The 24,308-nt window shown below is 43.0% G+C and overlaps 2 protein-coding genes across 5 annotated transcripts in view; one reads left to right on the top strand and one right to left on the bottom strand.

Annotated features, from left to right (window-relative positions):
- Window positions 1-86: 86 nt before the first annotated feature.
- On the bottom strand, window positions 87-15,974 carry SYAP1 (synapse associated protein 1). Its single transcript, XM_070291373.1, has 9 exons — window positions 15,565-15,974; window positions 10,877-10,995; window positions 9,979-10,045; window positions 8,437-8,510; window positions 6,745-6,884; window positions 4,319-4,467; window positions 2,777-2,835; window positions 2,216-2,363; window positions 87-1,045 (listed from the first exon to the last, which is right to left on the bottom strand). The coding sequence occupies exons 1-9, from the start codon at window positions 15,755-15,757 to the stop codon at window positions 918-920; spliced, it is 1,077 nt and encodes a 358-aa protein (XP_070147474.1). The 5' UTR covers window positions 15,758-15,974; the 3' UTR covers window positions 87-917.
- Window positions 15,975-20,478: 4,504 nt separating this feature from the next.
- CTPS2 (CTP synthase 2) overlaps window positions 20,479-24,308 on the top strand; it is a 114,066-nt gene continuing 110,236 nt past the window's right edge. The window contains exon 1 of one of the 4 annotated variants that reach the window (XM_070291369.1): window positions 20,479-20,847. The gene's annotated coding sequence lies outside the window, so the exon portion shown is untranslated. Of the gene's footprint in view, window positions 21,034-24,308 lie in introns of all 4 variants that reach the window. The other 3 variants (XM_070291370.1, XM_070291372.1, XM_070291371.1) reach the window with 3 other exon arrangements.

The following is a 24,308-nucleotide window of genomic DNA, read 5'->3' as shown; positions in this document are numbered from 1 at the left end:
ACATTCTGTGAACAGTCCTGCTAGTAGAGTGGAATCCAGGCAGGATTGGTCAATAAAGTTCCAAAAGTTGTACTCGGAGAACACAATTTTATAAAGACTGACCCTTTAATTAAGACAAAAAAGCAAAAACATGTATTATATGTGGAGATGATTTAAACAACATGAGACTTTAAGGTGAAGGGGCTTCTGACAGTCACTGATACTTAAAGGATGAAAGACCCTGCTTTGTACAAAAACCATGATGTGAAATTTAGGAAACCATTATTAAATGTGGCATAGATTTTTTTTAAAAAGGCCCCAAAGAAAAACAAATATTTTTACACAGTATTTCTCAGTGTCAAACTGTGTGATGCTTAGTCATTATAATCAACATAATTATTTTATCTTTTGGCTTCCAGATGGAATTTTAGAAAATATCTGCAAGAAAATAGTTCAGAAAGTGCTTCCTCTCAAGTTCTTTGGTACAATTTGGTCATTTTGATAGTTATTAATCCATTAAGTACTTTAACATATATGTATCAACAAAAATTCAAGAAGTACAAATGTTTAGAAAACCACAATTGAAGAATATATTATATTTTGACCTCACAGAAAACTGCACTCTAAGATTTTGTGTTTCTGAAACATGTCTGTACTGACTACCAGAAAGATGTCTGTACTGACTATAAGAACGTCTCTAACTAGATTTATATTAAAGGAACATTACCTAAAACATTCCTTTTTGATTATTAGAATAAATGTTCTTGTCCTGTTTTTTTTAAGTAGAAGAGGCAAGTTTCAGCTTGAAAAGAGAAGAATTTTGAATTTAATAAAGTTATATTCCTTTGCACCTTCTGATTCAGTGAGTCTCAACATCTAGAATTTAATGTCAGTTATAGCATGTTAAGGTTTATTCTTTTATTTCAGGAGACAGACAGTTAATTTTCCTCCTTCAGCATTTCCTCTATTTCCTTATCCCAGTTTTCATCTCGTTTCTCTGATTCTGCCACCACTTCATATTCCTGAAGTTCCTGTTGTAGTTCTTTCTCCCAATCTACAGAATCCTCTAAAAGAAACAAATGAGAAAAAAAAAGATTCTGAATTCATCACGGTGGTCTGAACAATGCAGTCCACTATACTTACCTGTGTTAAGTCCTAACCACAGAAATATTTACTGTCTCAGGCTTTGTTCAGCACTGTGTATGCTAAGAAACTGAACAGGTTTTAGCTGTGACTGAAGAGAAATATGATAAGAAAGATACATTTATTAAATGCAGAAGCAAAGGTATCAGATGTTGTTAGTAAATTTTGTGTGTTATTTTCCTTTATGTAGGCCTCTGATTTTCTTTCTATTTAAATAGATAATTGATAATATTGGCAGCAAAAACAGCTAATGTTTCTAGAGCATTCACTCAGCCAGGTGAGGGCTAAGTGCTCTCTGCATATCACTCTTTAACCTTCAGAACAATCCGTGGACTAGAGACACAGTTATACACATTTGACAGATGGGGAAGTGGAGGTTTAGAGGTTAAGTGACTTGTCCAAGATCACAGTGTGACAGTGACAGACATACAGATGGAACCTGAGCTACAGGTGGTTCACCTCTGGGAGGCCAGCTTTATCAACAGTGCTTTCTGCACAACGGTGGGAACAGCTGTCTTCCCCGATAGTAAGTCTCTGAAAGCTTCATGAATGATGAAGCCTTTGTTTGTCATCCAACAAGAAGCCGGCAATCTGTCGTGATGTGCCAAAGAAAGCAGCCCCATCATTTGCACTTTTTTCCTACATCACCTTAAATTACTTTGGTTTTTAAAAGGCAGCCTGCTTCTTCCCAGAAGTGATGTGCTCGTGGCACACAGCAGCTGGAAAAAGTCTTGAACCTACAGTATCAACTCCAGCAGGATGCAGCTTTGAAAGCAGAAGGCTGGAGGGCACCATCTCCACAGAAGGGCTGGCTTTGGTGCCCACTCCTGGCCGTATATCCTCAGGGCTGAGATGCCTCAGAAAAGTCACTTAACCTCTGTGGTCTGTTTCTCCTTTTTACAATTCTGTGCTTAGCGCAGAGGAATGGGAAGTCTGGTCATGTGTACCAGAATCCACCTTCTAGTGTGGAACACAGGGCAGTTTTGATGCAAAAGTTACAACCTAGTTTTGTATATCTGCTCCAAAATAACAAAATTTTCTAAGGTCAACTTCGGCACTGGGGATGAGAACAGTGCTGTCGTTCGCTTTGTACCTTCCAGTGCGACTGTCCCCTCCTCTTTTTTGTCCAGCACCAGTTGCTCCATTTCCTTCCTCAGATCCTCCTGATCTAAGTTACAGGAATCGAAGGCATCACTGACAAACTCAGAAACACATGGGCTGGTAGAAATCTCCTCTTCATCCTGAAAGGCAATACATGAGCCCTGAAAACGGCTTTTGAAGTGACATAGAGATTAGAGCTCGAGTTTAGTCATCTACCGACTTACTGCAGCCTCACTTTCATTCCCCTCCTCCACCAGTCGGATGGCTGCTGTGCTCCAGCTCCTAACCTGCACACTGGCTTGCTGACCACAGGAGTGACCACCTGAGTCTCTCCACGCACTCACGGTTTGGATCACTCCAGTCATTCTGTCTAGTCCCAGAGGATCGCCTCAGGTCTCAGCTGTAGGTCTTCTACCCTTCATATACTGGATCCCTCTTCTTCAGAACAGATAACACCCGTATGCATAAGCAGTTTTGAAATGGTATCTAAGCTAGCTGACAGAGTTACTTCATTTCCAGACATTAACTACTAGGTAAAAAGTAAGACTATTACCTCTTGAGTTTTAAGCTGAGATTTGATTACAACAGGTGGTGTTTTGGGCCGTACTGCCTCTAAGAAGTGAGAAGAAGAGAGTCAAGAATTGCTTGATTTAATTCTGAATACATATGACGATAACAACTAAATTATTCATGAGCATGATGATACTAAGTAATTTTCAGAAATGAGTTTTTAATGTTATGCTTTCTGTTTTTCTGTAATTATCATAGGAACTACCCAGATGAAGCCATCTCAACCTCTTTCTTTTGGGGATATGTTTAGTATATATCATCATATTCTAATACCCCTTATGTAAGGTTTCCAGCAGGAAACAAATTTTGATTATTAGCAAAATGCATTGAAGAATAATTCTGCTCTTTCAAAATAATGAGAATTAAGTTTTTCTTCTGTCACAAATGCTAGAAAGCACAAAGTATCAATAAAATGTAACACTCAGTCACAGCAGCTCTCCTGTTATGCCCATTTTGATACACATGCAGTTTTGGGTAAAATGGCATTTTCCAATAAAATTAATAAAGAAGAAATACTAAAGTGTGAGAGACAACTGGGATTCATATTAACATCTACATGCAAAGCACCAAATGTTTTTGTGAGAGCAACTTCATTATGTTTCCTGACCCTAAATGCAGTTGTCAGGTGCCTTCCTAGTGGCCCATACAACCGGTGCCTTAGGATGCACTGTTTTACATAATCATTTAAAATTCCATGTATGGATAAGTCTCCAGTTATAACAGGTACCTATACAAAGCAGGTGTTCATTGAACATTAAAAATATGACACAGGATACCTATCTTATTTTAATAATTATTACAGGTATTAAATCAGCGGTCCCCAATCTCTGGCCCATGGACTGGCACCTTCTGTCAGAGCAGCAGCAGCATCAGATTAGAAATAAAAGTGCACAATAAGTGTAATGTGCTTGAAACATCCTGAAACCATCCCACCCCCTCTCCGGTCCTGGGGAAGAACTGTCTCCCACGAAAACGGTCCTTGGTGCCAAAAAGGTTGGGGACCACTTTTGAAATCATTGCTGATATTATAAACCACTTTCCCCAACAACCAGGGTAAAACTGTCACAATAAGGAAGAGTCACATGTGTCACTGAGGTCTGGTTCCAGGCTGGCTGGTTGAGCTCAGCTCTACAGACCAGAGAAGGGGACATGAGCAGGCTGAATGGAAAACTGAGAACCAAAGGAAAGTGGGGAACTGAGTCAGCAGAGAACAGAAAGCATGAGAAGGGCAAGGAGAGAGATGGGAAGATGACTGGTGATGGAGGGAGAAATAAAAAGGAAGAAATAAAAAACCTAAAGAATGAGAAAAAGCAAAGTAAACGAAAACGGAGGGAAGACAAGTGGGCAGGGTCAGGGAGAGGGCAACAAGAGAAGAATGAATATCTTCTCTGGAAGGAAAAGGATTTGCCCTAAGATAATGATGACATTTCTGGCATGTGCACAATGCAGGATCATGAGAATCTGAGTATTTTTAAAGGAATGTTTGTGACATTTGCCCTGCAGAGCGAAGCCTTCTTGAATATACCTGTCAGCGGCAACTCATTCTGTCTGCCGTGGTTCTTCTCCTCCTTCTCAGCAGCCTGCTGCTGGGCTGCCAGGGCTGTGAGCTGGGCCGACTGCTTAATTAGGGAGACGCGGTAGAAGTAGTTCCTCCAAAACACGTCTTCCTTCACACTTTCAAAGACAAACAACAACACACTTGAGAATGCACGCAAACATGTGTGCAGGGCTTATCTGTTCCAGTGGACATTGGAATAGGTGGTTTTTACAGACAGTTTCGAATCGGAATGAGGCTCAAAGGAAATTCTCACTTGCTTTCGAATTGGAAGCTGAGTAATAGGATAAAAAGAAAACTATCTTCTCCACAGCAGCAAAGTTTATAATGCACCAATGAATCCTCAGTGTTTCTTGGTATTTTAAAGATACTGACACTGCCCTCAGCAGAGGGGAGTGGGGGACTGCTGTCAAAGTACCATGAGCAGCCTGGGAGACTGGAAGTACAGCAGGTCTCCACCAATTATCTGCTGTTTACCAAAGGATTAAATGCTTTCAAGCAGTGAGAATAAAGGATTGTGGGTGTTTTTCCTTATGAGAGGACATGTTTGGCAACTTGCATATAACTAGCAATCAGCGACAGTAATGAAGTGGTGACGACTGATAAAAAGACTGAAGTGCAGTTCAACCTGAGAACTCTCAGTGGGTCTCAAACCTGGCTACACACTCGCCACCTGGGGTGAGGTGTTGGCACCCAAGAAGGGCAAGGTGAGTACCCATGTGGTGGTGGCCTGGAATAGCGAGTGACAGCCTGAGCAGGGACAGGAGCGTGCCTAAGCTGGGGAGGTGGTGGTGATAAAGGAAGATTGGTCACTCGCAAGAGGATTGACTGCTTAAATAAAATTACTAATGATAGTGGAAACTGGGTTTCTCACCATCAGAAAAGGGAGTTACAATCGTGGAAAGGCAAAATTCTAGAATGATCCTTGCTGTGAAGTATCACTGTGACCATATTGTTTTTACTCAATAGAGATGCAAACAAGTGCATCTGTGTGTATATGAGCACACTAGCTCTTCCACTGAGTGGGCCAAGGAGTAGTGACACCCCAATAACAAACAGCATGCCTAATGCACACCACTTTCCACTAAAAGGAACCAGAACCCCTGGGACAAATGGCCAATTCCAGGGTTATAGCAGGGGAAGTACAAGGTGAGCCTGGAGGACTATCTCATACTAGAAAGGAAGGGCTCAATGAATGAACAGGATGAGTTAAAAAGACATAGAAGCCAGCTTGAATGGGCTTCCCCTGGCAAATAGGTGATGATTTGAGCATCAAAACAAATAATGATAGCAATGGATTATAACCATTGCATAAAACAGGACCTTGAGTCCATACAGATATATATAAATATATGAATACATGGAAAATTTGAGGAGGAATGACATATTTACAGAGTTTCAAAGTACCTCCCCAGAAAATCGTTATTAATTTCAAAGAGGGAAGGAGTAACTTTATAGTCAAGAAGGCTGGCAGACACCACCTTCATCAAGTGGCAGAGACTAAGAGTCACAGTCCCTGCACTCAGGGACAGCTGGTGCGGCTGAGAACAGGGGCTCCTGGCTGTACTGAAGCCGCGGGGCTCAGGCTCGACCCGCTGTTCCGTCTACAGCCAGCCCAGGCTGAGGAGTCTGCTCATGGCTACTGAGCTGCCCTGCCTCAGTGGCCCAGGGGAGCACACAGCCCCAAAGAATGGGTAAGAGAAGCCTCCAGCATGAACCACAGAACCCAAAGTCAAGACGCAGAGAAGGCAGAGTGAGAAGGGTATCTTAAGAAAGCCAGACTTTATGTCCTTAGAGAACAGGAAGATAACCCCATCACACAAGGAGAGGCATAAAACAGGAACATTCAGCGAACACCAAAGACCACTGACGTTAAAAATGGGGCAGATTCCAAAGAAGGTAGAAAAGGTGAGGAAGAACTCACGGTGGCAGAGGAGAAGGGAGGGGGCCTCTGCTGATCGCCACAGCACAGAAGACACGATACACGTGCTGGAGCTTAAGGGACAAGCAGGGATTTGCGGAGGGAGAAGCCTTGGATGGGAAGAGAAAGAGGCCACTGCCACAGAGGAGCCTGAGTGGAGAAAAGGCAGCACCATGTTCTCATGTACCTTGGGGATCTTGGTTTTATTCAGGAGGGTGCAGGTGCACGTGTGTTTTTCATAGGAAAATTCTTTCTACCATCTAACTGGGGATAAAAGAGCACATCTCATTTGTACTCCAAAATTCCCCAAAAGTCCACCCTGAGGTTTGATTCTATGGCACCCTGTGTGTGGGGGTTGGGGGTGGGTGGGTACTGCTGAAGAGCCGTAGAGCCCGTTTTCATGAAGAATGTCTGAGAACATCCTGGCCCCCAGCCCATGCCTCTTTCCCATCAGACTTGAGAGCCCAATGCTTACAGTTTAGGAACAAGGTCAAATCTCATCCTGCTCAGGAGCTCGTCCTCTTGGAGCATGACCAGTGCGACGGGGTACATCTGATCAAAGTCAAAGTTAAACTGCACCCCGGCTGGAGGGTCACGAAGGAAGTTCCTCTTGTCCTTGAATAAAAAGAGGAAAAACATGGGGGAAACCATAGACTGCAATGGATAGGTAACAACGCATCAATGATACGACACATTAAATTCCCTAAATGCTTCAGCCACCAAGTGCAATGAGCTGTCATTAACTTGTCTGCCTTAGAGAGAGTGGAGAAGGATCAATCCTTTCATATATTCTTTAATAGTTTCAACTGGAGAGAGCGTCATGGGAGGTCAGGCAATTCAACCTGTTGAATTTGTTGAAATTACATAATTTGAAACCATAGAAAAAGACTTCTGTTTTGGTATGTGAAAACTAGTATAAAAGAACCCAGAGGTAGAGTCAGCTAACCATGGTGGTCTTATCAGAGAAGTAAAACCCATGACCCAAGTCATTTCTTAAGTGTGCACAAACCACACTTTAGTCCCATTATCTTCTGATGGAACGTGCAAGCCCACGCTCTGCCTGAAATCTCTGTTGAGCTCTGAAGGTCAGTCCCTGCACTGAGGGCATGAGAATGCAGTGATGGCTGAGACAGACACAGAGCAGCTTCTCCACAGAGAGTGCCAGGCATGGAAAGGCTTGTTGTTGGTTCACTTGGGGAACCTTGGCTGAGCATGTGCTAGGGCCAGGGCCCCCACCCGACACTCCAAATCTCCCTCTTCTGGGGAGAAGCAAGTAGATGTGTGATGTCAATGTCAAGTTTGACTGTAAGGTGGTCATCAAAATACATGGTGTCCAGCGTGAGCTTGGAATTGGATCCTCAGGCCTTTAGGGATTTACTAATGGGAAGGAAAAAAAATGCTCTGGGGCAGTGGAAGGGAAAGCCCAGCTCTACATTTGTTTTCTAGACCAAGGTTCCCTTTACGACTTCGGTTAAAAAAAAAAGTAGGTTAAAAATAAAGCTTGAAAATCACTGATATAGTGAAAGCCTTATGCTGGGTGCTGAGGACAGAGCTCAAAGCCAGCCTCTGCTGAGAGTTCATAGCCCAGGAGAGACAAAGGTAAGGAGTGAAGGTCTCATCTGAGAGTATTGGTCTCCATACCTGCACAGTGGTGATAAAAGCCCCTACCTACCTCACAGACAAACCAGGAGGCTCAAAAGAGATAATGTGTGAGAAAGTACTTCCTGAAACTGTCAGGTGCTACATGATTCTTAGGTGGTAACACTCTAATATTTTGGGGGCAGCATATGGAATTTTATTTCTTTCAATTTCAGTTTCAGAGAGATATATATAGTAGTTAAAGAGCAAATTTAGAATATGATCATTTCATTCGGAAGAATTAGAATGCTATCTAGAAACTTCTTAACAGCACATCTCAAAAGACTGTCTTAAAAAAAAGATTGTCTTAATAACAAAAAAAAATCCTTTTAAGGCTGAAATAATTATTTTGTGAAATAGACTAGAAAAGCAAATTTAAAGACATTGAAAAAAATAGTGAAAGTTGAGGTGTACATTCCTAACATCTCAAAATATTTAAAAAAAATTGTACAGAAGAAAAACATTCTGCTAAGGGTGAAGTCATGATAGGAAGAAAGTATTTCGGTACAAGGTATCACAAGATACTTACAGCTGACAGGGCCAAGATTTGTTGTTGAATGGTTTCTTCATCATTACTATCAACCCATGGTGGCACTGCTACTTCTAAAAGGTTTTTAATGGCAAAGAAATAAAAACAGGTTACAAGGGTTACATTGTGACACCAGAAACTAACACAACATTGTAAAGCAACTATACTACAATTAAAAAAGGTGGGGAGGAGCCACACTGCCATCTGTGGCTTGAAAAAATGAGAAAGTTTCCACATAACCATTTTAGCAATTTACTAATAAGTTCCAAATACGAACACTCATTGTAATCCTCTGAGTTCATGTATGAATCTTATGCACATATGCATTTGGTAAAAAACGGACTTGCATCATACAATGGAAAAGTTGAACAATGTCTTGACTAGGTGACCAAAATCAGCATCACCCAGGAGAGAGAGATGGCCACTGCAGGCCTCCAGATGTGATCTCCTGAGAAGGATTCATCATGTAGGCAGTCTTCTGGCCAAGCATGCATAATCTGAATCTGATTATGAGGAAATATCAGACCAAGCCCAGATGAGGAATGGTCTATTTTAAAAGAAGGAGCACAACAAAAAGTGCAGTACTGCATCCAAGACTGGATGCTGTACTGAGGGGGAAAAATGTATAAAGGATGTTACTGGGTCAAGTGACAAAATTAGACTATGAATATTATGTCAATGTTACATTTCTTAAAGCTGGTAGCTGTACCATTGGTGATTATATAAGAGACTATCCCTAATTTTTAGGAAATGCATACTGAATGGAACAGAAAAATAAAAGTGAACCTGCCTCCAAACCTTTCACTCCCAATCCATCCAGAGTTCCCATCTCAGAGGCAGCGACTAGCCCTGAGCCAGGGTCAACTTTACTGCTTCCCACGAATCACCAGGTCACACTGCCCTGTACAGTAGTTGACTTGTCCCAAAGAGCCGCTTTCCAGTTTGGGGTAGCTGGGGGCTAACTAGTTCTTTTTGAATTCGTGGTACTGCTCAAACCAACTGAAGTATTTTACACTACTTTTGCCAGATTCAAAGATATGAGGCCAGTTTTGTGTCTGAAAACCACCAAACAGTAAAAGCAGGCATTTTGAGATCCTGCAACTGCAAACATTTAAACAAATATTTGTCAGTAAAGAAATGTGTTGAGTAAGTTCTCCAACACCCTGTGATTTTTCACAGCCCTCTGTCACTTCCCTGGAAAGCCCTTCATTTTTTGCAGGAAGGGAGCCAACATTTGCTAAGTGCCCACTAGGTATACATCAGAGACTCTGCTGGACATGTGAGAAAGTGAACAAGAAAAGCCCACTCTCTCTCCTTCAGAGCCAGCTCCCCAGAAGGGTTACCTCACCCACATCCTAGCCACGGGGAGAGATTTCCTTCAAGTCCTGAAGGCTTGTCCCCACTAGTCCTTGTGCTGCCTGAAAGATGGGGGCCTCACTTGGACATTTTTGTAATCTCACAGCCTTAGTGGGATGTCAAGCACATAGGCAGTGTTCAGTAAATTTGGTAGGCAAGTAAGTCACGTATAAACCTATACCATACCTGACTTTTTTGTATTCTGCTCCTCAACAAATTTTTTCTGCTCCTTATGAAAATCTCCTATAATTGTCTGTTAAAAAACACACAGAGTTAAATTACTTTTAAAAAGCTTATTATTAGATAAGAATTACACTTGAGATTTGTGAAGTTCATTTGGGACATCTTATTCATTTTCCTCAAATAACGAGACAAAAAAGTGGTATGTCTTCCCTTCCCCAATAAGAGGGAATCTTCAACATTTCTGAACTCTAAGTGTTCAACTGCCTTTATGACAGACGATCTTTTCAAATGCAAAAATAAAAGGATTTAAAGACAGAATTTTTATGTTATTCTATAAAACAATAAAAGACAGGTCAAATCTCATTCTAACAAATAGTACACACAATGAAAAATATCCAAATAATAATCTGTCTTAAGTTTAATTGATGACCTCCTTAGTTCAAACAGTTACCAACAGAAATGCAATTCCCTAGGCCTGTACCCTACTATTGCAAAAAATGAACAAATTCACTCCCTAGAGTCTTAAAAGGGTTGTTCCTATTGGCCCAGGACTTTTAAAATGATTCAACTGAATGAACTCAAATGATTCAAAGGCATAAATGTATTCTGAAATGGTTATAGTTGAAAATTAAACTCACAATATGAAAAGCTTAGTATTATCCAAAAGCATCAATGTATTTTAGAATATATTAAAATAAAAACAAAGGTTATTTAAATCAGGTAACTTAATAGTTACTTATTATACAAAAAAGAGAGGGGAAAGGGAAAAAAACAAGAATCTCAACATTTTTATCAGAATAAGATACCCTATTTGGGTTAACAAAGTTCATAAAAAGGGATGATTACATTAGCTGCTAATGAATTTCATAAACTTGTATTTCCAAAAGATATTTAAATGTACCTTATCAATGATGTCATCTATCTTTCCTTCTTCTACTGATTTCTTTATTGTTTGTGCTGTTTCAGCAACTGATTCAGTTATTTTTTTTGTAGCAGTGGTTGCAAAGTTAAACAGATAGTCTGTAAAGAATAAAAGAGAGTCTATGCTCCATTCAAGTATGATGGTTATTATATTTGTAAATTTCTCCCTTAAACAGTGCTTGTAAGACTTAAACCGCAAGACACATTTCTTGTTAACTGGGACTTAAAACTTAAGGAGTGAGAAGCACCAATAGTACTCCACTTTCTCAGTGGACAGGCCATCCACACTGGGCCTTTAATTCACTGCTTTTAAAGACTGTTAGCATGCTCCTCAGTTCACCCCAGCAGCTGTTTCAAAATTATCTTGCCCTTCTCCAGCCTCTAGTTCTAATTTATCTCAGCAAGTAATCTCCTCTCCTACTTTACAATAAGATCAAGGCTCCTTCTTACTTTCCTTTCTAGACCCTAAGTATCCCATCTTAATTTTCTCCTTTCCTCTTGTTCAAAAAAAGAAGAAAAAAGCCCCTCCTCTTCCTAGATCAACTCATCCCATGATAAATCTGGGGGAGTTTTTAATAAATAGAAATCTCGGCAAGCCCTAATGTAAATACTCTTCACTAATAATAATGAGCAAATATGTGGAAAGAAATTCAAATTGGAACATACAAACTTCACAAGACAAAACGAAAACACAAAATTAACTTTTCTAAAGACCTGAAAACACATTTGTTATCAGGGCTCTTTTTGCACTATGATGTAAAGGCGTACTTATAGATAAATAACATTTTGAAGTTCACATTCTACAGAATTTGGGCTGCAGGAAGCGACCTCAGGAAGGTCGTGGTGGGGGATGCTCCCAGGCAACTGGCTTTCAAATTTCATCTCACAGAAAATGCTCCAAAATCTAGGGCAGTCTTCCTCTGTGACACGCACCTGCTGAGAGGGCAGGTGGGCTGACTCACAACACTGGCAGGGAGAAGACCCTGATAAAAACACCCCAGGGAGCCCAGCACACCCGATTAATCCTCACCCTGTGGCTGGTACCATGGAACATCAAGTGACATCTCGCCCACTTACCACCTCCTTTACCACTAAACAGTCTCCCTTTTCTCACTGTATCTGGGGGTGTTCATCTGTTCCCGGTATTAACACCCATTGTGACTATACCTCAGGACACTCCTTGTCCCCGGTCTCTTTCTCTCTCACCATTCTCCCCCTTCATATGACCACAAGAAATTCTTCGGGATCGCCAAGGAAGCCCCAAATGTGTCATTTCTTGGTTTGAAACACTTTTATCGGCCACCCTCCCTTTACCCGGCTAACTCTACACATCCTGTGAACCTCCACTTACACATCACTTCTCAGCAAATGGACCCCGGCTCCTTGGCCAGCATAGGTGTCCCCAAGAGGTGTTCCCTCACTACCTGTGTTGCCAGATCAACAATATCCATGACACTATATCCATTACGTGCTGAATGTGTCCTCTCAGCTAGACTAAGCCCCACTGGGGCAGGGACTGAGGTTGTTTGACTCAGTGTATCCCCAGAAAGTGACCAGTAAGTCCTTGCTGAGTGCATGAAAGGGGAGTGACTAAATGCTGAGCTTTAGGGAGATCCCTGATTTCCTTTTGGCTATGACTAGCTTATTTACGCAGAGTAGTATGATAAAATGAGAATACAGCCACATTACTTTGTAAAAATATTCTCTGCAGATAGACAAATCCAAACCTCTAAAAGAGCAGGTTCCCTTTAAGATTTTCTCAGGAATACCTTTTGAATTATTGATAGATTTGTCATTTTGGGCTCTTTTTTTGATCTTTGTTCCCTGACCAGGGATGAAACCCAGACCCCTTGCATTAGAAATGCAGAGTCTTAACCACTGGACTGCCAGGGAAGTCCCGAGGATGCACAGTTCTTACCCTCAAAGGCTGTCTATTGATAAATAAACCAACAAAGAAAGATTGAAAGACAACAAGAGGAGCGAGATTATTCATTAAACAGAGGCTCTCCAAAAGGGAGGGATGTCTCCCAAGAGTTAATTACTGAGAGGTCTGGATTCCTAAGTCAGAAGCGGGGGCAGTGGGAGACAGGACAAGAGATTCTCAGGAGAGATGCTCACAAAGACAAGAAGTCTGGAATTGTGCAGAGACTGGCTGACACCAAGTTAAAGACAGAAAAATTGAGACGCAGATAAGAGTTAACAGGAAGTAACAAGAGTACTCTGATGCTGGGAGGGATTGGGGGCAGGAGGAGAAGGGAACGACAGAGGATGAGATGGCTGGATGGATGCGAGTTTGAGTGAACTCCGGGAGTTGGTGATGGACAGGGAGGCCTGGCATGCTGCAATTCATGGGGTCGCAAAAAGTTGGACACGACTGAGTGACTGAACTGAACAAGAGTACAATGTCCATTTCAGGGACTTAGGCACAGGAGGGGGTCTGAACTAAAGCAGCGAGCAAAGAAAAGATAGTCTAAGTAAAATGTCTGCAAGTGAATAGACACAGCAACTTTCTAGAAAGAGGGGGCAGATCGCTAATATCATATCTTCATTTTCATCATGTCACAAGCATCCCAGGAAGAGTAGGTATAATTAGTCCAGTTTACAGTTAGGAAAGCTGAGGCACAGAAGATAAATGATTTGTCCATGAAGATGGGGAAGACCTGTTGCCTAGCCGATAGCCTATCCTCTTCCTCCTTGCCAAAGAAACTACAGTTTTGGTGGGTGCTCATGAAACCTGGGGGGTGGTCTTAATCCTTTCTGTTAAAGCCTGTTTGTTGGACTTACTGTGATTTGCAAATGACATCACAATAAAGGCAGTAAGAAGTACAAGGAACTCAAACACAGGCTACCTGCCTCTAAATGGTAAGCTGGTGCCCCAAAGAAACTAATCTACTCAGTGGGAGTCAGGCACAGAGATGTTTAAAGTTTTCAAAACAAAGATGGGGTTTTTTTTAAAAGAATATACCTCTTAGGATCACTATGTAAAATAAAAAATATTTGATTGCCTCTCATCTTTTTGAGGGGTTGTGTACAAACTAGGACCTTTACATCTTTTTAAAATCAAATGACTTCCCTGGTGGTCCAGTGGTTAAGACCCCTGCAGTGGTCTATCCTAGGTCAGGGAAGTAAGATCCCACAATGCTGCATCACTTGGCTACAAAAAATAAACAAACTTCAGAGCCAAATGAGCTCTAATTTATTTGGAAACTTTGCATTCACAATGTTGTGTGTGGGCAGGGAAGTCCTTCATCTAAACCTTAGCCTCCTAAACCTAAAGAAAGTCTGGTGAGGAAAGAAAGAGATGGGAGTATTTAGTTTCAAAGTTTTCATATTGAAAACATACTTCCTAAAAATATTTGGAAGTCTTTATTACTAAATATAAACATGAAGCTTCAGTAAAGCCCTGAGTTTTAAGAAATCACTTTTGATACTCTTCTGAAGATAAATGAAAATGGTTTTCTATGTTCTACTGAATCAAGGAAACAAACACAGCCTTTCCTAACGTGGTCCTGCTTTTATTTATCCCAGCTACTAACATAGCCTCTCTGCTCTAGTCAAATTCATTTCCTCACATCTCTCAAATATTCCAAGCTCATTTTTTCCCCAATTTTCCACAGAGGACATAGTTGTTCCCTCTTAAGTGATTTCATTGCACAGCACTTGGTTTTATTTTTCTTGTGCACTGTTTAGAGGCTTGGGGCTGAAATTGTGTACAGCCACGATGTGAGATGATGCCTGTTCTCCCTGCCACTCCACCTCACAGTAAACTTCTTGAACGCTAGAGCCTTTCCTATTCAAATGTGTGTTTCTCCACTCTCAGGCTCCAGCCTGCCCTATGCTCTTGCCTTTCAGTATCTTGAACTAAATCCTTTAAAACTGTTTGCTAAATTTCTTATCTCTCACTTCTAGTGTTGTCTGTTTTAGGGCCACCTTCTCAAAGACGTTTTGATTATTTAAGCCTGCCAAGGTCTTTCCAGGAGCAAAATTACTACAGCTTGTGTTTATTTTGCATGTTTATTACTTATACCCTCCTCCTGAACTAGACTGTAAGCTGGGAAAGAGTGTGGATTTTCAAATAGACAGTCCCAGATTTTAACTGATGAGACATCGTTCACAAAACATCTAGTGCTGAAACTTGGAACAGACAATAGTTGCCAATTAATTACTTTTCCACCTTAAGGAAAAATGTTCAGCTGCACCTAAAAGGACAGAGCCTACTTGTCACAGGCCTTTAGTAACTCTTCCTCAATTTAACTGGGACGACACATTCTGATTTAAGGGCAAAAAGCTCCTCAACGTCCCCTGTCCTCTCTTGCTGGGAGGCCATGGAGGTGAAAGTTGGCGAGTTCAATAAAAAAGATTCCCCGTCAAACGTAAAGATGTCGGGCCCCATTGCTTTATTGCGCCTCTGCTCTCAGTGTTGACACACTGCAAAGAGTGACATGTCACTAGCCACTAGGGACTTCAGGCACAGGGTCTGACTACTAGATGAGGCTTCGGTCTTGCCCAGATCCTCACCAACCTCTCCGGTCCTGTGAGGACCGACCAATCGACAGAGACACCGTCCTCTCCCCACCCCACACTCCCGATCATTGGTGGTCCACACCCAGGGGCGGCAGCAGGGATGCGGGCGCTCTCCGAAACCCTGTGGTTCCAGGGGAGACTCACTGCCGAGGCCCTTAGCCTGATGAAGGAGCTCCTGGTTCCTGGCTAGCTGTGGCTCCCCCTCCGCTGACTCCGCCACCGCCTCGGAGCACTGATCGGGTGGAGCGTGTCCCCTGGGCTGTCCGTCTCCCTGGGACTGCCGGCCACCCGCCGCCGGCTGCTCCAAGCCAAACCAGCTGCTCAAACTCCGGAACATCCCGTCAGCGGGGCCGCCACCGCGGTCCGGGTCACGGGAGACCCTTGAAGGTGCCGCCTACTCTCAATTCCACAAGAAGTATCTCCCCGGAAGATAACAGGAAGGGCGACCCGGAGCCGCGGCTCCGTCCGTCGCCCCGCCTACACGGCAACTCCGCCACCGCCGCGTCGGCGTCACTTCCGGACAAAGGCCCCGCCCTCCCCTTGTTTCGTAACTCGATGACGCGCGTGGAAACCGGACAAAGGGTTTTCCCCACGTCGCCTAACCCCGCCCCTTTTCCTCCGCCCCCGGTATTTTGTAGGTTCCTGATGTAGGGTAGTAAACAGCGTCTTTGTCACTCAGAGCAGCTTGGCTGGTGACTTAGCCTCGCCTTTTCAGGTTCAGCTGGGCTGGCCCCTTGAAAATGGATATCTTTAAGCTCTTCCTGAGTGAGTGAAAGTCTCGTAGTCGTGTCCGACTCTTTGCGACCCCATGGACTGTATAGTCCATGGAATTCTCCAGGCCAGAATACTGGGATGGGTAACCTTTCCCTTCTCCCAGGGGATCAAACCCAGGTCTCCCGCATTGCAGGCGGATTCTTTACCAGCTGAGCCACAAGGGGAGCCCAAGAGTATTGGAATGGATCTTCCCGACCCAGGAATCGAAATTGGGTCTCATTCATTGCAGGCAGATTCTACCAAGTGAAATATCAGGGAAGCCCTAAGCTCTTCCTGAGTCCACATCAAACCTAGCTCAGGATGGAGGAAACTATTATAGGACACGTCAGGATCCTATGATAGGGGCAGAATCTAGGCTGTGAGAAACCACAGGCAGACGACCTCATTTTTTCAAATAAATTGAAAGGAGACTCTATAGATTAAGAATGGCTTAAGAGAGGGCCCATGGCAACTTGTGGATTTTATTTAGATCCTCAAATACAATGGGGAAAACTTTTTGACGTAAGAATTGGAAATTTGGGCACTGCTTATTTTATGAGATTAAGAAACTAAGTTCAAAAAATTCTTATTGTGGTTGTTCTTCTAGTCACTAAGTCGTGTCCAGCTGTTTTGCAACCCTATGGACTATAGCCCGCCAGACTCCTCTGTCCATGCGATTCCCAGGCAAGAATAGTGGAGTGGGTTGACACTTCCTTCTCCAGGGGATCTTACTGACCCAGGGATCAAACCCACGTTCCCTGCATTGGCAGGCAGATGCTTTACCACTGAATCACCAGGGAAGTCCCTAATTGTGGTAGATAAACATAAAATTTACCATTGTAACCAGTTTTTAAGTGTACAATTAAATAGTATTAACTACATACACATTGTTGTGGAACCAGTCTGCACAATTCTTTTTCTGTTGCAAAACTGAAATTCTTTACCCACTAAACATCAACCCTATCTCCCTTTCCCCTAGTCACTGGTAACAAAGCTACTTTCTGTCTCTGATTTTTGATTACTCCAGTAACTTCACATAAGTGGAATTATACCACAACTGCCTTTGTGACTGGTTCATTTCATTGAGCAAATGTGCCTGAGGTTCATTCATGTTGTAGCATGTGTTAGAATTTCCTTAATATTCTGGCTTAAAAGGCTACTTTGAATACTCCTTGATATAAATTGTAGCAATATTTTTTTGACCTGTCTTCTAAGGCAAAGAAAACAAAAGCAAAAATAAACAAATGGGACCTAATTAAACTTAAAAGCTTTTGTACAGCAAAGAAAACCATCCACAAAATGAAAAGACAACCTACTGAATGGGAGAATATATTTGCAAGGGACACAACTGATAAAGGGTTAATATTCAAAATACAAAAACAGCTTATACAACTCAATATAAAAAACAAACACACAACTTGATTAAAAAATAGGCAGAAGACTTGAATAGACATTTTTCCAAAGAAGACATACAGATGGCCAACAGGCATATGAAAAGATACTCAGTGTCTTTAATTATCAGAGAAATGTAAATCAAAATCACAATGAGATATCAACTCACACGTGTCAGAATGGCTATCATCAAAATGACCACAAATAACAAATGTTGGTGAGGATGTGGAGAAAAGGGAATGCTTGTACACTGTTGTTGGGAATGTAAACTGGTGAAGCCACTGTGGAGGTTCCTCAAAACACTAAAAAGAGAACTACTCTGTGATCCTGAAATTCCTTTCCTGGGCATATATCCAAAGAAAAGGAAAACAGTAATTCAAAAAGATGCATGCACCCCAATGTTCATGGCAGTATTGTTTACAATTGCCAGGGTATGGCAGCAACCTGTGTCCATCAACATATGAATGAATAAAGATGTGGTATGTATACACGTACACACACACACACACCCACCCACCAGAACACTACTCAGCCATAAAAAAGAATGGTATGTATACACGTACACGTACACACACACACACACACAAACACACACCAGAATACTACTCAGCCATAAAAAAGAATGAAATTTTGCTATCTGAGCAACATGGATGGACCTGGAAGATATTGTGCTTACTGAAATAGACCAGATGTGGAAAGACAAATACTGTATGTCATCACTTATATGTGAAATCTAAATATTGAAATCATTGAATATAATGAAAAAAAGCTATCTTGAAAAAGGCTGAATAGTATTCCATTGTGTGTATACTCCACATTTTATTTACCCATTCATGTGTGATGAACATATGGATTATTAATTTTTAAATTGTCCTAATTTTATTGTGTGTATGTGTTTAAAAGAGTTGGAGTTTATGTGTTATTGTGGGAAAATTAAATATATAGAAAACCAACCTAAAAGTTGAGCTTCAACAGTTATCAATCCCTGGCCAGGCCTTGTATCATCAAAATTAAATATATAGAAAACCAACCTGAAGGTTGAGCTTCAACAGTTATCAATCCCTGGCCAGGTTTGTATCATCTGTACCCCCACCTATTTCCCCCTATCCTGTATTAATTTGAAGCAAATGCCAGACATCCTGTTACAATTGTCCTGAAGGGTAGAATTCTTCAAAATTAAAGATTATAAAAGAACATGAGCAGTCAACTTAATCAACAGATTTTTCTTTTCTTTTTTTTTTTTTTTGCCATATGGCTGGGGGGATCTTAGTTGACCAGGGATTGAGCCTGTGTCCCCTGCAGTGGAAGTATGGAGTCTTAACCACTGAACTGCCAGGGAATTCCTTTTCTCATTAAAAAAAATTTTTTTATCCCCAATGCTATATAAGCACCTGGTGAGGGAAGACACACTCTGATCCCACACAAGTCAGTCAGTCTTACTCGTGTTATCAAATTTGTTTTTCTCCTCAAATCTTTTCCCATTTTGGACTAATGATACTGGAGTTATAATAATCCCTTTGTATTCACAGAGTATCCATCATCTGTTCGCCTTGTAGATGAATAGAATTAAGATGAGGCCTTATATCCTGTGATGAAGAGTCTGGCTTTGTGGGACAGACTTTTTGGTCAGGGCATTTCACATCTCTAAGCCTCAGATTCTGCAGTATAAAAAAGGGGATCTTAATAACTGTCCTGGTTGTAAAAAGGAAATGAAATACTGAAATGTAGAAGGAAGCCTTACATATGTGGCATGAAGTATTAAGTATTACCATCGATGTGAACCTGTTTCACATGCATCCTTTGTGCTGGGTCTTCTGGAAGACTCGTTTTACAACAAAGTCCTCTGTGCTTCCTGCCTTTTTATAAGGTGTTTCCTCCTTAAAAAAAGAAAAAAAATTGAATTTTGCCAACCATCCCTCTACCTTCCTTGTTGCTGTTATCTACTAGCTTCCTCATTGCTCCTCCACGTTCACTGAAGATTTGGTTCCTTGGCCTCGATTGACTCCTCCAATTGTTGACATCCTTCTGGGGGTCCTCAATGTCCCCCACACTGGCCTGGTGAGCCCTAGGCCCAATTCCAGTGACACCCATCTCACTTGATGCCATGTCAGGGTCAGACTCTAAACTGGATCACCTCCTGGAATTTCTTCCCCTTTGACATCGCTGACACCCACAGTCTGGTGACAACTCCTCAGTCCTTTCATCCCCACAGGCCCTCATCTTTTGGTCTATCTCTCTTTTTCTTGGCCGAGCTGTGGTACATGTGGGATTTCAGTTCCCCAAACAGGAATCAACCCCCGCCCCTTGCATTGAAAACGCGGAGTGTTAACCACTAGACCACCGGGGGTCAACATCTCGCTTCTTAGTTCCAGTCTATCTGCTCCCTGCTCCTCTCCCTTCCTTTCTTCTGGGGACTAGGCCCCTGGTGTGTCACCGGGGTAACATTCTTTCAGTGCCCTTAACTTCCTCACTCTCATCCTTCCACTCAACCAGCAAACTCCGGTTTTATCACAATATCAGTATTTATATGTCGACCTAGGTGGAGCTCATTGTACAGTAATGGTTTCCAGACTCCACTGGGTCTTCAGTGATGCTCACCTCACTGGGCCCTCTAGTGACTCACCTGGCTGGCCAGTCAAAATTTTCACCAGTTTCCCAGCCCTTCCATCTCACTCCAAACCCCCTAGTTAGATCCTCTCTCCTTCAGTGGTTTGTGCATGTTCTTCCCTTCGCCTTAACCTCCTGTGTCCTTTCCTGGCACCGAGGCACCAACCATCTTCTTTAAAAAGTCACCCGGCGAAGCCCTGATTGTCGTCCCCCTACCCCCTAGAATTTTTAATTTTCTAATTTTAATGTTTGCTACACGCGTCCTGGCCAGGAACCTTACTGACTCCAATAGGGGTGTAGCCCTCTCCCCATAGCGTGAGCCCCTCACAGGGCCGCACTCCGTCTGAGCGTCGCCCTCCGTTTGGAGCTCCCGCAGCCCCTCTCCGCGACCCAGAAGCCCTTTCCGGCGTCGAGAGCCTGACGCGTGGGCCCGAGCAGGGTCTGGGCGTGCCGAGGGCCGGGGCGCTGGGACGTGGCGTTCACCCGCGTCCCCGAGGTGCCGGTGCTCCGCCAGCCGCGGAGGGGAGGGGCAGTCCCCGGGGCTGAGCCAGGCCTGGGGCCGAGTGCGTCCAGGGCAGAGGGTGACGGGAAGCCGCCGGCGCCAGAGGACTCACTTTGGGGCCGCTTGTTTCGGAGCGTGGCACAAACCCGGGTGCCAACCCCAAGCTCACCGGAGTGAGTCAGCGGGGCCCGCGGCGGCAGGAGAGGGGAAGGTGGGCTAGGAGGGCGCCGCGCACCCCGAGGTCCGCGCGGGAGGCGGGAGGGACCTTGAGGGAGGCTCGGGACACCCCTGGCGGCGGCCTCGTCTTCAGCCGACAGGTGAGCGCGGCCGTCCTCCGCGCCACCGCCGCCGGCTCACAGGTAATCCCCCGCCGGGGCCTCCGCGCCGGGGCCGCCCGCCTGCCCGCGCCCCGGGCCCGGCGCGCACGTGGGGCCGAGCGCCTTTGTCCCCTCCGGGGGCGGCCGCCGCGCGCGTCCCTGCACACCGCGCGCTCTGCCCGCGGGCCCACAGCGGCCGGGCGGGGCTGAGCCCTGGGAGCCCGCCCTGGGGCGGCCAGCGGCCCTGGCGCCGGAGCGCCGTGTCCCCAGGCGGCGCTCCCGCGCGCGTCTGGCCTCGGAATCGGGCGCCGGGGCCCGCCGCGTGCCCAGCCCTGTTTGTCCCGGGCCCGGGAGCCCCGAGATGGCGTTGGAGGAAGTGCAGCCCAGCGCCGAGGGAGTGGGCCTTTCTGTCCCGTCCTCCGCCCCGCGACTCTCTCGTTTCCCGGTTCCTAGCTGGTTAGGGCGCGCTGAGCCCGAGTCCGCTGCTGCTACAACATAGCTTTCTTTCTGCAACAGTTTCTCCACATATGGTGTCTAATTTGCATTCAATAAAATGCCCCCATTTTAAGTGTGCAGATAAGGGATTTTGACAAATTATACACCCGCGTAACCACTACCCAAACGTAGACCTAGATCATTTCCATCACTCCAGAAAGTTCCCTCATGCTCTTCTCCGGTCAATCCACAACTGCCCTCACCCCTTGATTTTCATCAGAGCTTAGTGTTGCCGGTTCTAGAATTTCCATAAAGTGGGCTCATTAAGTAAGTATTCTTCTGTTTTTGACTGCTTTCTAAATGGCCATCGAGAAGGTGTCTCTTGTTGCCTCTGATTTTTTTTTCAGTTATTCTAGTCCTGCGTTGTCCAGTGTGGTAGCCACTCGCAGCATGTGACTCTTGAGAGCAGGAAATGTGGCAAGTGTGTGAACTGAGATGTGCTTTGAGTAGACACACCTAGTTTCGAAAGACAGTAACAACAACAAAAAAAGGATGTAAATTATCTCACCAAAATATTCTTATATTGATTATGTGTTGAATGATAGTATTTTGGATAAATTGGGTTAAATAAGATATTATTTAAATGACGTTAATCTGTTTCTTTTTACTTTTTTAATATGGCGACTGGAAAATTTAAAACTACACAAATGTTATGGTTTTATTGGATAGCGGACAGCTCTACACACCCCTATTTTACAGACAGTTGGTTCTGCTCACTGCCTGTGAGTCAATGTAAATAATGTAATTCACAAGAGTAAAAAAGTCCTGATTCTAGAAACAGCGTGAAGAATCTGCTTTTTCTACTGTTTTAAATTTTGCTTCAGACTTACTTGTTTGCTTAAAAGAGATGGAAAGGACTAGGTGTCTCCTTGATATTAAGTTATATTTTCTATTTTTGAGTTACGTTTTCAAAAAGAACTTTGCAAAATATCTGATGTGCTTAAAAAGTTATCTTGTGCTTTTGAAAATGTGGAAAACTGATACATACTTACCTGCAACCCAACCACCTAAATATATTAAAATGTAGCATTTTAGTGTGACTTGAGCAGTCTTAATTTTAAAAAGCAGTTGAGATAATATAATGTCTTATATAATAGATAATATAATGCTTATAAGCATATTTTACATGAAAGATTCTTAGGCTTTCTGACAACCACATAATGTACCTTCTCATGAATACTCTTCTGTTTTTATGGCATTTTTCCATGTTGCTAACTTTTACAAATGAGAAGTCATTTTAATAGTGTGACAGTGTTGGAATAAGGTAGTTACAGTGCCGATTATTTGCCCCTTCATCCCACAGGAAAGGTGAAAACCAGGAAGGCAGGAACCTTGATTTTATATTCACCCCCATACACACAGGATCTGGGAACACATCAAGCATGTAATTCTCCTTGAGGAAGAAAATTTTCTTCTGTCCTTTTTTTTTTTAATATTTTTTTAATTTTTTTTTGGTTTTTTATTTTTTAAATTTTAAAATCTTTAATTCTTACATGCATTCCCAAACATGAACCCCCCTCCCACCTCCCTCCCCACAACATCTCTCTGGGTCATCCCCATGCACCAGCCCCAAGCATGCTGCACCCTGCGTCAGACATAGACTGGTGATTCAATTCACATGATAGTATACATGTTAGAATTCCCATTCTCCCAAATCATCCCACCCTCTCCCTCTCCCTCTGAGTCCAAAAGTCCGTTATACACATCTGTGTCTTTTTTCCTGTCTTGCATACAGGGTCGTCATTGCCATCTTCCTAAATTCCATATATATGTGTTAGTATACTGTATTGGTGTTTTTCTTTCTGGCTTACTTCACTCTGTATAATTGGCTCCAGTTTCATCCATCTCATCAGAACTGATTCAAATGAATTCTTTTTAATGGCTGAGTAATACTCCATTGTGTATATGTACCACAGCTTTCTTATCCATTCATCTGCTGATGGACATCTAGGTTGTTTCCATGTCCTGGCTATTATAAACAGTGCTGCGATGAACATTGGGGTACATGCGTCTCTTTCAATTCTGGTTTCCTCGGTGTGTATGCCCAGAAGTGGGATTGCTGGGTCATAAGGTAGTTCTATTTGCAATTTTTTAAGGAATCTCCACACTGTTCTCCATAGTGGCTGTACTCTTCTGTCCTTCTAAGTTCTTCTGACTGACTTAAGAATTAAATTGACATGAGACAGATTCATAGGAGAAAATTTCTAAAAAGTTTAATAATTCTTGAGAGAGACTCAGGAAAACTGAGTCACTTGCCAAAAGGGTTGAAACCCTCACCTTTCTTAGTATCTTCAGCTCAAGATGAAAGAGGATGTGGGAGGTAGTGTTTTGGGACTTGAAGAGGGAAGAAGGCAATTAATTTAGAGACAGAAAGGCAAATATCTCCCTAAACAAATGTGTGCTGGGCCAGGCAGAGACAGTGGGACCCAGAGTGGATTCTGATCTCTAAGAGCTTCTGACATTACACTTACACTTAATTTCCAGCTCATAGTCTCGGAAAATATTGGGTTGATCAGAAAATTTGTTCAGGTTTTTCCATCAAATGTTATAGAAAAACCTGAAGGATTTTTTTTTTTTTTTTGACAACCCATATCTCTGGTGATAGCTCTATTGGGAGCAGGTTCTTTATCTAAATTCCTTAGGCGGCAAGGGGTGGGCAGTAAAAAAGAAAGACTTACTGAGTCCTTGTTTCTTAAAAATAAACTAAATTAATCCTCATGCCAAAGAGGCACATTTTGGGGTGGAAGCTTTTCCTCCCCTACCTAACAGATTTTCAGTAAACATTTGTTAGCTGACTGAATCAGTGCATAGGTGGCTCTGAA

The sequence above is a fragment of the Ovis canadensis genome, chromosome X (genome assembly GCF_042477335.2).
Source record: "Ovis canadensis isolate MfBH-ARS-UI-01 breed Bighorn chromosome X, ARS-UI_OviCan_v2, whole genome shotgun sequence".
Classification (NCBI taxonomy): Eukaryota; Metazoa; Chordata; class Mammalia; order Artiodactyla; family Bovidae; genus Ovis; species Ovis canadensis.
The sequence above is the reverse complement of the archived record's forward strand: the minus strand, read 5'-3'. Positions and strand labels throughout refer to the sequence as shown.